Raw genomic sequence first — 16,081 nt, 5'->3', positions numbered from 1 at the left:
TTTACATATTTATTAGGTCTCCCCTAAGTCTTCTCTTTTCTAGAGTAGACCTAATTTTGATAACCTTTCTGGGTATTGTAATGCACCCACTCCATTTATTATTTTAGTTGCCCGCCTCTGAATCCTTTCATTGTGTTATATATTAGCACAGACTATACTCTACAAAGATAGTAATAGATATGGCAGCGCCAAGTGACGGTGACCTATGGAAGAAGGAATTTGAGAAGCTAAAGAAATACCAGGACCTCGAAGAAGAATTGGAGAGGATGTGCAAGGTGAAGGCAATAGTAGGCAATAGTAATTCCAGTGGTGATGGGAGCACTTGGTGCAGTGACCACCAAGTTGGAAGAATGGCTACAACAGATTCCAGGAACAACATCCGAACTCAGTCCAGCAAAGCGCAAATGCTGGGAACAACTAAAATTCTGTGCAGAACCCTCTACACCCAGGAGGACCTGAGATTGAAGAAAGAACAAAAAAGAAATCCAACCATCCCTTAGGAGGGGGTGAGAAACATACTTAGACAAATAAAAATGGTAAGTTATATATTACTTTCCATCTCACAAGAAAAATGGATCCCACTCTGATCCGCATAATTGGACTGTGTTTCTCGGATGTGGAGTGAACGGCCACGTGCGCCTATCCTAAAGGAAACTAAAAATGTATTTAGTCGATAATGGTTACCGAATATTTGTTAAAAAGCACATGTCAATTTATCCACTTTTGAAAGAATTTTTGAAACTGCCCAATGAACAAGAAAAATGGATTAGTTATGTGGGCATTAAAACCATTGATATTGGCAGCACATTGTCCCGCACAATCAGATATGCTGACGATGACAATTATTTTCTAGGTGTACAGAATTCTGCTTGGCCTGTATAAAGAAGCTAACTGACCACCGTTTGGCTTGTGCATGGCTGAACATTGTTTAGTGGCTGCCATTGGCAAATGTAAATGGGCCACAGGTACATAATACAATATTGTATGTAGTGCCGTGGCAGGAGGAGTGTGTGGGGGGGGCCCGGTGCCGTGGCAGGAGGAGTGTGTGGGGGGGGCCCGGTGCCGTGGCAGGAATGCATGTTTCAGAAGTACGGATCCTGTAAGCCTCCTATTTATCTGTGTAGAAGAGGCCTAGTACTTTAATCAGAACTTGTAACCAGAAAATGTACATGTTTAAAGGAGTTTTCCAATCTCCTACTGCTCAGATATATACCAATGATTTATGATCCATGATGTAGTTCCCTCGGTCCACAGAGAAGGGGACACCGTTCTGGTGTAGGACTACATATTATTCCAATTTTTGACTGGTCACCAAACTATGCAGGTGACTGTTGTGATCAGGCGGAGCTACACGGGGGCTTTCTTCAATTCATTTTCCAGATTATCATAAGGCTGCTTTCAGACTGTTTTTTTAACATGCGTCCTGAATGTTTTATTAACGCAAAAACTGATCCAGTGCAAATGCATTTTCATTTCAATGCATTTGCAATGGACTCGCGTCAACATGTGTTCACATGTGAGGATCCAGCGACTTGCAGTTTTTTAACATTTTTCAAAAACGCTACTTGTAGCGTTTTTGAGCTGCGTCCAAATACTGCAAATCGCAGGATCCTGACTATACTGCATGCAAACGCATGTTAACGCTGGCATGCTGATAGACAGGATCCTGCTTGCTCTACTGAGCATGCCCAGAAACCAGCCTCTGGTGATCAGTCCCTCTCTCCCCCTCACACTCTCCCCCTCTCTCTCTCCCCCGCCTGAGAGCTGCGGACACTCTTAACCAAGATAAATATCGGGTAACCAAGCAAAGCGCTTCTCTTCGTTACCCGATGTTTACGTTGGTTACGTGTGCAGGGAGCAGGCATCAGGCATCCCCGCTCCTAGCAGCTGCGGATGCTCGTAACCAAGGTAAATATCAGGTATCCAAGCAAGTTACCCGATGTTCACCTTGGTTACGAGCCTCTGCAGCTGTCAGAAGCCGGCTCCCAGTCTATCACGTTCAGTTCCACTGACTCCCGATCAAATGACTCCAATGCCCGCCCCTAAACTTCAAGTGACAGGATCCTGCAAAATAACACATGCGTTTGCATGCGTTTTTTTGCTGTAAAAGCAGGAGCCGATTTTACAGCAGAAAATCCTTAATGACTCATGTTAAAAAAACGTAGTGTGAAAGCAGCCTAACTTGGACCCCTCCATTGATCTTAGTGATGCCATATCTTTCTGAAAATAAGGAGCGCTGATAGTGTAATACCAGAGAGATCGGTGAGGTTAAACTATAAGTATACACTCACCTGAACTGGTTGTGATAATCACAACCACTAATGCACATAAGATAATGGCGTCTGCTGCAGCCCCACGTGGATGAGCATACAAAATGGAGTTGAAGGGGTTCATGCCGCGCATCAGCCGAAATGAAGATGTAACGTGTTGATGAAGATAAACTTTCTTTTATTCCATAGGTCTACGCGTTTCGAGGTAAAACCTCTTCTTGGAATGCACAGGAAACATTTGTATCCATTAACCACTAGTCCTTTTACCTCAAAGTTAAAAGGACTAGTGGTTAATGGATACAAATGTTTCCTGTGCATTCCAAGAAGAGGTTTTACCTCGAAACGCGTAGACCTATGGAATAAAAGTAAGTTTCTTCATCAACACGTTAAATCTTCATTTCGGCTGATGCGCGGCTTTAACCCCTTCTCGACTCCATTTTGTATGCTGATGCCATATCTTAGCAGTATCAGCAAATTTTGTTCACTTCTCTGACATGTCTGTCGAATTAAATAATAGCATATTCCTTAATATACCAATTCCTGAGCATATTTTTTGGGAACTTTTTTTGCGTTTTATCATTCTTTTTATTGTTTTTTTTTCTCTCCCTCCTACAAACTGTATGAATCAATTGATGGCTAATATGCCCTGCTCTGTGTCCAGTCACTGCAGTATCCATATCAGGGACTTAATCCTTTTAAGAAAGGGAATGATAATACCAAGTTGTAAATGTGTGATGACCTAGAATACGGCACAGCCAAGGATTATAAGACTAGCTCCATTTTTTTTTTATTTTTTTTTTTTTTATTTTTCATGGGATAACTTACAAGGAGACTTTCTTTTATAGTAGTGGTCTTTTTCACTCCAAAAAAAGTTGACGCATCTGGCATATGTTGAAGTAGTTTGTAAAAAGATGATGCATTTTGAGTAATATGAGAGTTTATAGTTCTGCACTTGGGATACGTCCCTTCATAAGTAGACCTGATACAGTGGCACTAAAGTAAGTCCGTGTCTTTACATCGGAGATCTAAGCTCAGACACTGCATGTGCGATCCTGTTTTCTCAAGTTTTTATTGACATGTTGAACAGGTAACCACCAATTACCATAATTCCAGCAGCCGACACCCAAAAACCTATAGCAAATATTGAGCGATTTGATCCTTTAATAGTCTCTTTATAGAATTATAAATGAACTCTATTGAGAATTATGAAGTTCTCCAAATAGCTTCAATGCTTCTAGCTTTAGCTTTCCAACTACATCACAAATGTTTAATGCTATATCATTATAATGTTTCTGTCAGTTCAAAAACTTTTTCAATCTAAACGTCCTCATCCTCAAGTTTCTAATATTACATTACCAGTTCCATTACATTTAAAGAGGACCAACCACCAGGATTTTCATATATACATTAAAGCCAGTGCTATACTGGTGCTATCATGCTGATTCTAAACATACCTTTAGTTGTGAGATCGGATGTATACTTTCTGAAATATAAGCAAGTAAAGTTTGTGAAATGCACTGTTATTTGATTGATAGCAGCTACAGAATATCTAATAATCGGATGGGTTTAGCTTATTATTCCCGCTCCTGTCTACCTGCCTGTCCTTCCTCCCCCCTGTCTGTAATTACAGGGGGGAGGAAGGAGGGAGAAAGGACAGGGGGAGGAAGGATAGGCAACAGACTGGGGCAGGAATAACTTGCAAAACCCAACCCAGTTATTAGATATTCCATTGCACCTCATCAAATAAGTGCTTTTCACAAACTTTACTTGTCTATATTTCAGAAAGTATACATCCGATCTCACAACTAAAGGTATGTATACAATCCGTATGATAGTGCCAGTATAGCACTGGCTTTAGTGTATATATGAAAATCCTGCTGGTGGTCCTCTTTAATAACCTTCCAACCCTTTAAAATGTGACTTTATTTTCTAATGAAATGTGCACCTTCACCTTTTTGGAGCCATGTTAACCTTCTTTGTAATTAATATAATGAGCAGTTTTCTCCTGGAGCCTATAATCTGTGAGGTCAGCGAGCGAAGAATTGTCCATTCTTCCGAGGGCGTTAATGATGGCTCTTTGTCTTCTGCATTTGTAGAATACCAGGGTCATAAAAGATGGCTGTGTCGTCTGTAGTAAGTCACTGAGGTCACTGTCTTCTCAGTTATAAGTGTGTGCTAGATTGTTACCATGTAGTTACATCACTATGAACTTGTTCACTTGGACATGGGATCGCAGGCATCACACACCCCAACCCAACCAAAACTAGCTGAATAAATGAAAACATGACCAACTATTGGTGAGAAAAGGCTTTGGTATTTATTGGTGGGTTACTTACAAAATCTTTAAATTATTTATTAAAACCAATAAAAAACACTTTCCTCATTAACGTTATGAATCACTAAAAATTCAACCAGTGTCCACCCATCCATAGCTAGGTGACCACCCAGCTAACGAACACCGCAACAGAAGTGAAAGAAAAAAAATGGAGAATGGGCAAGGAGCTGCTTCGTGTTCACCGGCTGGTACTGACCACGCAGACTGGAATACCCAGCTTATATCCAGCTTCTTCTTCTCGCCAAAAGCTGTTCTCCAGTCAGAATCTTGCCCCCAAATTCTGGCCAGTCAGTTGATTGGCTAAAAGAAATAATCTAGAAGATGGAAGAACCAATAACACCCTTAAAACAAAAGGGCAAAAGTGAATTGACTGAGAACATAACATCTAAACCTAAGCTAAAACCTAAGGGGTGTCAATGGGTGTAAGGAGCTACAGATTGTCTACTCTACATATATTTTATGGGCTAATGTGTAGAAGAAGCAAAGAGCGATAGATAGGGATAGAGTTTTTTTTTGTTTTTTTTTTTTATACATGCAATAAAACTCCCACAAGTATGAAAAGGAAAAAATAACTGTGAAATAATATATGTATTTACTTATATAACGCAATCTATTCCACAGCGCTTTACATTCATCATAATCACTGTCCCCATTGGGGCTCACAATCGAAGTTCCCAATCAACATTTCCTTGGAGTGTGGGAGGAAACTGGAGGAGACCCACACAAACAAAAGGAAGGATATATAAACTCTTTGCAGATTTTGTCCTTGGTACGATTTCAACCCAGTTAACCCAGCGCTGCAAGACTGTAGTGCTATCCACTGAGCCACCATGCTGCCGGAAACCAGCCTTGGGATTTGCTTACATGAGTGTATAACACGGACGAGTGCTATGTTTATTCGGGTAGTCCTCGCTCCAATATTATACTATGGGGCAGTGGTGACCAACGCGGTTTTCTTCTACTGATTTGGCTTGAGAAAAAAATTGCAGCATGCTGCAAGTGGCAGCACGGGTAAGAAGGACAACCATTGAAGTCAATGGGTGTGTGCAAAAGATTGGACTGCACTCTGATGACATCCTAATTTATGCTGACACAGACAATGGATAAGATTGAGAAATTTTAGTTCTAACGTGAGAAAATCGCATCATAGTAAGTGACACTAGGCTCACATTTAAGAGTTTAGGCCGGTTTCACACATCCGGCTTTTTGCTGTTTTGCCGGATCCGGCGCTCTCCCGTTCAGTTAATACAGTACAATGACAGCGCAACAAGCGCCGGTCACATGCTGTCATGTGACCGGCGCATGTGACCCGGAAGTTACAGCGCTGTCATTGTACTGTATTATCTGTACGGGAGAGCGCCGGATCCAGCAAAACGGCAAAAAGCCGAATGTGTGAAACCGGCCTTAGAGGTGATTCACTCCTCTGCAATAGTGGCCACGTCTCTGTAAAACTGATGGGGAACATTTTTCTAAATACCTTATTCAGCCAATTCTGCCTCTGATCGATGCTATGGCGGACCGCTCATCCTCATGAAGTGACACACACACACACACACACACACACACACACACACACACACACACACACACACACACACACACACACACACACACACACCTCCGTGGCCTCAGGGATTTTGTGATGTCATGTTAACTTCCAGTTGAGCTGTCCTCAGAGGCCGGCCAGATTCTCAGAGTGACTGGGCTGTGGGTGGCGGTTTCATCGCTTGTCAAAGCCCAGCATCGCTTCTGCTTGCGGCACTATGCAGTGAAGGTGAGCGGGTGCGACAGCCTGTGCTGTGACTCTGGGCTGTAATGAGCAGTAAAACTCCGTCCACAGCCCAGTCACTCTGAGACTGGGGCCAGCATCGGTGAGGTCGGGGGTCAACTGGAAGTTGACGTGACTTCACCGAGTCCTAGAGGTCACCTCATGGGGAGAAGTGGACCGTGATAGCGCTGCTCAGAGGCAGAATTGGCTGAACCAGGTATTTAAAAAAAGCCTTCCCTATCAGTTTTATAGGGATGTGGCCACTATTGCAGAGTAGTGAACCACCCCTTTAAGCCAGGTGTTAGCATTATTTGCCCAATTCTCTCCATGTGAAAAGCTGTGTGGGGGAGCCCTAAGAGATCTTTCTGTGATCGCAATGCACAGAATGGCCTGGTCTCCCAAATAAAGAAAGTTATGCACATAAAATGTCACACATAAAAAAAATTATATATTATTTTCATACAGGAAACCTTTGTCCCCAATATTGTATGGAGACATACGGAGTTAATGGTCCATGCATCTCTATAGATGTGTTATGGCTTCATACAGATGTGATTTATAACCATCGTGTACATGAGGATTAACGTCTGATTTATGGATTTTGAAGAGTTTGTGGCATACCTGGGCAGCCCCTTTTTTAAATAGGGGTTCCCCTTGTAAAATAAAAATAACACCTACTTTTCTCCCACTATGGATCCATTCCAGTGATGTGGACGCAGGGTCTCCAGGGTCTTCCGTGATACTGTTCAGTCTGTAGCCCATCAGTGGATGCCATTTCCTATTTGTCTAAGGGAAGTGGGAGCGCCACAGCTCAGTACTGCCCACTGGCTGCAGGGCTCATGTGCTGTAACAATACCTGGTACTGAAGGTATCTGTCCTGGCTTTACAAGTGAAATTTAATAATTTGTTGTCCATGCAGTGGACAACCCCTTTAAATTCCCATTTTCTCGGTGTTTGAGTCCAATGGGCGGTCCTATCTGGTGTCTACCTCTGTACTTCATGCTCACAGGTATGGCTGACCATCACTACCCTGCTAGACTACAATTGAAGGAAGGGATTTAGTTTTGGGGGGAAAATTCTCAGAGGAACTTATTTCCAATGTCTGTATGTCCTCCCTGCACTGTGTGCTCGCACATAAAGCAGTATATTCAGGGTGACTGGGTTCCATGATGTGCGGCTACATGAAGGTTATGTGACAAAACAAGGCCCCAAACCAGAGTTGTTCTCTGTAGGATCGGCCGTTGCAGTATCATGGCTGTACTCCGCTTGCCGTGCACAGGATCACACTGTGGATTGCTGTCAGGTACAATTCTGCTGTAGGGCGTGTGCTAATTATTACGTATAGTAGTAATTCAGGCTTTTCATTAAGAAATGCTCACAAACCCGCCTGACGTGTGGTCAAGCTTCAGTGTAGGTGTGACGTGTTCTGCGATTGACTGTGACAGCGCTGTGTAGGAGCATGCACACACCCGGCAGGGAGCTGAGGGGGATAGGATTTGTAGGTCTTGTGCTGCTCCGAGCGGCTGGTTTCCCTCATTCATGTGAACGCACCATGTATGTACTTGTATATGTGTGAAGCTCGCTTTTGATCTGGGTCATTTATTTTCTTTTCCTTTTTGCTTAATTAACCATAGTGGGGATGAAAAGGATGAGAACAAGAATGTAATGTCTCGGATGTAAACAGTTGGCCAGGTTTTACAGATGTAGGACGTCTCTTGCGCTGTTACATTTATTTTTGGTAGTTTTTAATGCAATAAACACTCGTTTGACAATATTGAAGCTCCTTCGCAGTTTGATTTTCTGGCATTTTAGAATACATTGCATACATGTGGTTAATGCTTTTTCCTATTGTTAGGCCTCATGCACATGCTGCATTTTTGCCAATGTTTTTTTGGGGGCAGTTGTGTACCAAAACTGCATACACTTCCTTCCTCAGCAAAGTCTGAGATATAATTTTTGCTGTCCGCACATTGCAGCTTTTTCTGGCTGCATCTTTGTGGTCACCACAAGGATGCAACATGTGAATTCTTTTTGCATTTTGTCCATGCGTTTCACACTAGTGATGGAAGGACTCGCAGAAGATCAATTCCCCACGGTCTCTGGGTAAGCGGGAGATAGATCCCTCATCTGGCAGGATGCCAGTCCCCATATAATCTATGGGTACCAGAATCTGGCGCAAAGGGGTAGAAGGAAGTATTCATACTTAGTCTCCGGTGCGGCTGTACGCTCCCGCAGCTGACATTCACTTCCCGGGCCGCTCATTACCTTGATGGAATAGGAACTGCTTTCCCCACCCTCTGGCGTCTGTGATTGGTTGCAGTCAGATGTGCCCCCATGCTGAGTAACAGCATGTCTGACTCTTCCAATCACAGACCCGATCTGTGGGTCTATAATCTTACAGTAAAATAACAAAAGTGATGTAAGGTGGTAACCCCCCCCCCCCCACCCGGGTTAGGATACCCAGCACAGATAAAGCCCACGGCTACAGGCTTCATCACCCAGCCATGTGTTTATCTTGGCTGTGTATCAAAAATAGAGAAACCGCATGTGGCTTAATTATATAAATACTTAAGCCAGCGTGCGGTCTCTCCCAATTTTGTTACCCAGCCTTAATAAAGCCTAAAGCCCGACAGCTGGGGGCTGGTATTCTCAGGCTGGGGAGACCCATGCTTACTGGCCGCCCCCCAGCCTAAAAATAGCAGCCTGCAGCCAGCCAGGATGGTCACATCTATTAGATGCGACAGCCCCGGTGCTTTACCCCACTCTTCCAGATTCCCTTAGTGTGGTGACAATTGAGGTAATAAGGGTTAACCCATTATTACCTCAATTGCGACCACACTAGGGCAAGCCCACAGCTGCCACGAAGCCCTAATTTAGTAATAGGAGGCGTCTGGGGACCCCCCCATTACTAATCTGAAAGTGAAAATAAACACAACCAAAAAATCCTTTATTCAAAATAAAATACAAAAAAAGCACCCTCTTTCACCACTTTATTAACCCCAAAAACACTCCTGCAGGTCCAACATAATCCACACGAGGTCACACGACGATTCTAGCACTGCTAAAGCTGAACTCAAACCGAGCGGTCATAGAATGACTGCTTGCTGTGAGGTTCAGGTAGAGCCTGAGTGAGCTGCACGATCAGCTGTTAAGTCACTCAGGGGTGCCGCAAATGGGGGTTCCCACTGTGCTCCATCTGTGACCACAGGTGAACTGACCTCAGGGGACCTCAATGAACTCTGGTGTGGCCACTGAAGTAACCTGAAGTCAAGTTACCTGCGGTTACAGGCGGAGGACCATGGGAACCTCCAGTTGTGGCCACAGCTAACCTGAGTGACAACACCGCTGATCGCTGCTCAGTCTCTGCCTAAACCTCACAGCGGGCAGTCATTTTCCATGATCACGATTTGGGACTTCAGATGTAGCCGACCTAATCTAGGGTTTAGTGGCAGCTGTAGGTTATTAATCCCTTATTACCCCGTTTGTCACCACACCAGGGCAACAGGGAAGAGCCTGGTAAAGTGATGGAACTGATAAATCTAATGGATGTGGCAATCCTGGATCGGCTGCTAATTTTAAGCTGTGAGGAGCCCAATAATCATGGGTTCGCCCCAGCCTGAGAATACCGGCCTTGAGCTGTAGGGCTTTATCTTGACTGGGTATCAAAATTGGAGGTGACCTCAGTTTTTGTTGCTTTTTTTTTTTTTCTTTTTTCTGTGCTGGGTATCATATTATGGTGGGATCCTACATAAAGTTTTTTAATTGTAAGAGTCAGACAGGCTAGGCTGTCACTCAGGGTAGGGGCACGTCTGACTACAACCAATCATAGGCGAGGGTAGCAGTGAATATGCATGAACCTAATGAGCGGCCCCAGAAGAATGAGGGGCTGTGGGAGCAGTTACAGCCATGCCGGAGACTCTAAGTATAGTGCCCTCGCTTTATTATTTTTTCCTTTATTTTTATTTCCTGAGTGCCAGATCCGGATAAATATCCGGAATTCCCTGAGAATTTAGGCCCGGTCCCGACACTCGGGTGCATTTGAACCCTCAGGGGTTGGACTTTTACAATTCTGTCCGCCCATCACTATTTTCACCCATTGAATAAAAAAAAAACACATAAAAAAACGCATGTGTTTCTTGGATGCGTTTTTTTTAGCCCCAGGCTGCGTTTTTGTGACCACAGGCTGGATCTTTGCTGCTTGCTGTTATTTTTAGCTAGTAAACCTGCCATTTAGTCCAGCCATGCCCCCAGTACTAATTGGCAGCTTTCTGTATACACTGTGTGCATAGGCAGAAAGCTGACGTAAGTGGTGTGGGTGGGATTATACAGAGCTCAACATACAGAGAACTGGTAGATTTGCAGCGGGGAAACTGATTTTATCAAAACTACAGCAAGCAGCCCAGGAAGACTTAGATCACTAGAATGCTACATTATGCTATTATGTTAAGGTAACAAAAACATGCAGAAGGATTCACTTGAGGTGTTAATCAGCTCACCTGACTACAAATGGCTGCTGATTGAGGCACATGTGACCCAATCTTTACAGCAGTGTCCACAGGCGCTCCTATCCTTCCCCCTCAGGCTAGGTTCACATTTCCGTTGTTTTAAATCCGTCAGCAACGGATCAGTTGTTTTTTAGATGTCAACTGATGCAACGGATGTGTTTTTCACAGGATTCCTTTCACAGGAATCCTGTGAAAAAACTGATCCGTCGCGTCTATTACATCCGCTATGCGTCCGTTTTTTGACGGATCAGTCATGATACGTTTATGTTTGGGACAGCCCAGTGGGTGTGCCAAACATGCTGGGCATGCTCAGTAGAGCATGACTGAATCCAGCGCTGGATTCCGTTGTAAGACGGATTACGACGGAATCCAGCACCATAGACATCCATTACAAGCTTGACTGATTCCTGCGCGGCGCGTTAATTTGACGGCTAGAAAAACGTTAGTCTGCGTTGCTACCGCCCGGCGGTCAGTCCAAAAAACGACTGACCGCAGCGCAGCGGATGCAACGCAAGGTCATCAGTCGCAATCCGCCACTAATACAAGTCTATGGGACACAACGGAATCCGTTTAAGCTGGGTTCTGTTCCCATATCTATGTAGTAAGCTCAGTTAGGGGCACTGTATTTATGTATTAAGCTCGGTTCTGTTACCGTATCTGTGCAGTAAGCTCTTTTTTTGGTACTGTATTTATGTAGCAAGCTCTGTTCTGTTCCCATATCTGTCACAGCCACTGTTATTTTGAAATCCTTTTACCTCTGGTGCTTTATGTAGCAGCCAGAGATAAGCAGGCTAAAGGTGGAGATGCCGCAACGGTTTCGTGATTGCCTCCCAGACCAAAATTTGACAGCCAAGCCCTGCATGTGACATCCAATTTTATTTCTCACTGTATCCATTTTGGAGTAAAAATGCAGAATGCTGCAACTTTTATTTATTTATTTTTTTTTTCTTCTCATGTAAAACACAACAAAGACCAGGTTTTTCTGGTAGTATGTTTTGATAAAGCTTCCCATTGCATTGGGTTTTTGAAATGCAGAAGGTTCATAAGAGCAAAATACAAAAACACAGCCCAGTACTGCAAGTAAGTTGCATCTAGAGATGGGAAACCACGGACCATAAAAATGGCAGAAACCAGAATGCATTGTATGTTCTTAGTTTCATGCTTCAGTATAGATTTTAAAGAATTCATGTGGTTGGATATTTTTGGCAATGCAAAAACTTAGATAAAAACTTAAATAGAAAAAAAAAGCAAATAAAAAATGTTTGATGGCCGGGACAGTCACTGGTCATACTCCCAGGATAATGGTATGGAATGGCGTAATGTACAGTAGCCGGATCCCTCCAGGGCCATGAACACTTCTGGTCTACATTGATTTGGTTCTGGATTAACACTCAAGTCCCAGAAATTTCGAGCTCCCCCGTGAAGTCCCGAAAGAGGGTCAAATGATCCTTAAGGCCACGTCACACTAAGCAACATCGCTGCTGAGGCACGACTTTTGTGACATAACAGTGATCTTGCTAGCGATGTTGCTGTGTGTGACATCCAGCAACAACCTGGCCCCTGCTGTGAGGTCGCTGGTTGTTGCTGAATGTCCTGGGCCATTTTTTAGTTGTTGCTCTCCCGCTGTGAAGCGCACATCGCTGTGTGTGACAGCGAGACAGCAACAACTTAATGTGCCGGGAGCCGGCTTCTGCGGACGCTGGTAACCACAGTAAACATTGGGTAACCAAGAAGCCCTGTCCTTGGTACCCGATATTTACCTTCGTTACCAGCGTCTGCCGCTCTCACACTGTCAGTGCCGGCTCCCTGCTCCCTGCACACATAGCCAGACTACACATCGGGTAATTAACCTGATGTGTACTGTGGCTAGGAGAGCAGGGAGCCAGCGCTAAGCTGTGTGCGCTGCTAACCAAGGTTAATATCGGGTTGGTTACCCGATATTTACCTTAGTTACCAAGCGCAGCATCGCTTCCACGCGTCGCTGCTGGCTGGGGGCTGGTCACTGGTTGCTGGTGAGATCTGCCTGTGTGACAGCTCACCAGCAACCCGTGTAGCGACGCTCCAGCAATCCCTGCCAGGTCAGGTTGCTGGTGGGATCGCTGGAGCGTCACTTAGGTCTGACTGTGTGACATCTCACCAGCGACCTCCTAGCAACTTACCAGCGATCCCGATCAGGTTGTATCGTTGTTAGGATCGCTGGTAAGTTGTTTAGTGTGACGGTACCTTTTAGTCCAAACTGAATAGAACTTACTAGAAGCTAAATGGCTAAACTAAATGGAAAACAACCTCCTGTGGTGCGACAGTAATGGCCTTAATTACAGAACAAAAGACTGGGATTATAGGATGTTGGCTAAAATCCTTCAGGTCATTTGACCCGTCTCTGGGTTCCAAAGGTAGAAATATTAAATGACCCCTCTCTGGGACTTCTAGTGTTAAGGGGTACATTCTTTTCTTTTTCTGTTGAAAAGTGGCCCCTGGGACACTTTAACGCCAGATAACGTGTTTGTGCTACAGTGAGCAGCCTGTGTGGCCTAAACGTGCTACAATGGCCTACAGCGTCTCTAGACTTGTCTCCCATCAAGTACATCTTGGACGTCATTGATTGGCAATCCCAAAAGGAGCTGCCGACAGTGGACCTTGATTTTTTTTTATTTTTTTTCCTATTTTTTTTTTTGTGCATGCCCAAGTAGCAGAACATTCACGCCAAGATGTAATATTTTTGCACTCTGTGCGCAGTCTCTATACTAAATAGAGCAAGAGGTTTTTAAAATTTTATTTTAATTGTTCTTGCAATTTGCGTATTGATAACACATCTATCCAGCCTGTGACTTCCATAATGCAAGACTTTTCCTTCTTCCAATGTTGTGAATTTGTTTATGCATGGGTATAATGTGTCTTTATAAAAAGTGTACATTTGTGTGTAGCTATAGAGACAGATATGGGTATGTGTGTGTGTGTGTGCGTGTTATTATATTATATATTCGCCCGCTCACCATTTATTCAAAATTCTCTCCTGAACAAATGGTGGTCGTCATTCATTGTTACCAGCCTTGCCTGCTCTTCTTGGTCATGAATATGTACAGGATTTTTCCCCAGAGGCCAGTGCCACCATTTTGTTCTCATTCCTCCTATTTTCCTGTGTAGAATAATAGGGCCGCCCGCAGGATTCTGCCAGTTATTGTCTGGGTGGGCGATGGATGGGTGAAGAGCGCCGCTCTATGATCACCTCCCACCTTTAATCACCTCAGAGCTGTGATGGGAGCGCGTTTAGGAGAATTGTGATTTGTGGTTTCTCCTTCCCCCTGTTCTGCGGCTGGTGTGCGCTCACTGGCTGCTCCAGTGTTAGTGTGCGCTTGTTTCCTTAGCACCATTGTCTTGGCGATGCATCGTTTCCATCGTTGTATTGCTACACACAGCGGATTAATGTCACTGGGCAGGAACTCTTCTATTTCGGTGACACTGTGTATATAATCCATAGTAAGGCGCAGACGACAATAGGGGTTAAGCAGCCTTCTCCCTGCATAATAGATTGTTGTGCATGGACTTGGTGTGATGTAATTCAGGGCTGCCTGTCTTCACAGGCTCTGGGAGGAGGGCTCATTCTAAGGGCACGCTTTGTTTCTGCAACATCTGGTTGGGGGAGTGCTGCCGGCCAGATTAGCATAGTGGATTTCTGCTTTCTGGGATTTGTGATGTGTGCGCCTGGCAGTCAGGGTGATGGAATGAGCTGCCTTTTTCGAATTGCTTATTTCTGCCTTCCTTCTGCTAGTTGGCTCCAGATCATCGGTGGGGAGCTAAAAATATAGTGTGGTAGTACATGGAGGCAGTTTCTTTCTGCTGGATATCCCTCCACTTTTTCTGAAGACATGTTATGGTCTCCCAAATTCTCCTTATCCAATATGCGTGTGCGGCTGACTGCAAGCGGACTGCTCCGAAATCTGCGTCTGCCGTCTGGATACCGGAAAAGCTCGGTGATATTCCATGCAGGTTAGTGCTGTCTACATGTACGGTGTTCAGTGTCTGTGTACTAGAAATGGCAGGGGACATCTTGTTTACTGCTGCAGCTGATGGCTGAGACACACTTGTAAGGTGTACGGCAGCAACTATACGTATGGACACACTGTATTTTCCTAATATCGTTGCCGATCAACGTGTATAGAATTACTATCACATTCTATAGCGTGCTAGTGATTATTTTGATCTAGAAGTCACCGGAGATAGAGATATATATAGAGATAGAGATATAGATATATAGATATATAAATATAGAGATATAGATAGAGATAGAGATATATCTCGTATAATAACCCTTAAGATTATGTGCCAGAATATCATCCTTCGACATGGACCTGACCGTAATAGCTTGATCAATGTCATGCAAATATTAATGTAATGATCATTGGACGAGGCAATTCGAAATAATTTCATATATTTTTTTCACATGTAATTATTGGACTGGGTATGAATTCTATGCATTGACCGAATTATGGCAAATCCGCTGGTTAAATATGATTTTGCCATGTCGTATACATGCCACCTGTGTAATGGATCTCCGATCCTATTAATACCAGCCGTTATCATTCCTAGATCTGATATGGTCCGCACTCGGGGCTAATGGAGGGCTTTATCTCGCCTCCTCCCTCCATGCTGCTGTTTTTCACGCTCGCACATTTCCAGTGTTGAGTCAGTGGTCCAAATTTTGATTCCATGTAGAAAACTCTCTGCAGCCATAGTGTTTCCTAGGTGATGGCAAACGATCCATACTGATATAAATAGCATCCGTCTAACCCTCAATTATCATCCTTGTCACATTGTCTGCAATTTTCTATGTGCAAGAATATGTCCATGTTGATGGCATAAAATCTGGATTCATGGATGGTCTAGATTCTTGTGGGCCAACATGGAGGTCCAGCAGCCTTGTAGGGAAGCTTTGCTTTCACAAGCAAGACCAATTAGTTATGGACAGTTGGTGAGAAAATATGGGCAAAGCGGCGTATTTTGGTGGGAACTCTGGGATTTTAGGGCATCTCCAGTGAGAAGAATAACCTGTACAGCCGTTTTGAGCAGTGGAGTCGGAGTCTGTCTACAGACTGTTGCCGGCTCACACGGCTGCTGATTTTATTTTGGGGAGTATATATTTATTCTATCGGATTACTACAGCTATTGGCAAGGCTTGTAGAGAGCTGGGGTTAGCAGATATTTT

The 16,081-nt window shown here is 44.0% G+C and overlaps 1 protein-coding gene across 7 annotated transcripts in view; it reads left to right on the top strand.

Moving 5' to 3' along the window:
• The window catches only part of MTUS1 (microtubule associated scaffold protein 1), a 282,742-nt gene that overhangs the window by 150,562 nt on the left and 116,099 nt on the right, over positions 1–16,081 (top strand). The window contains exon 1 of one of the 7 annotated variants that reach the window (XM_075347100.1): positions 14,169–14,865. The exons of the other annotated variants lie outside the window; for them this stretch is intronic. Within the exon in view, the coding sequence (XP_075203215.1) occupies positions 14,745–14,865 (121 nt within the window). The 5' untranslated portion in view covers positions 14,169–14,744. Of the gene's footprint in view, positions 1–14,168; positions 14,866–16,081 lie in introns of those variants that run through there. 7 annotated transcript variants of the gene reach the window in all.

This window comes from Anomaloglossus baeobatrachus, chromosome 1, assembly GCF_048569485.1.
Source record: "Anomaloglossus baeobatrachus isolate aAnoBae1 chromosome 1, aAnoBae1.hap1, whole genome shotgun sequence".
NCBI lineage: Eukaryota > Metazoa > Chordata > Amphibia > Anura > Aromobatidae > Anomaloglossus > Anomaloglossus baeobatrachus.
Note: the sequence above shows the minus strand (reverse complement) of the source record. Positions and strands in the feature narration are given on the sequence as shown.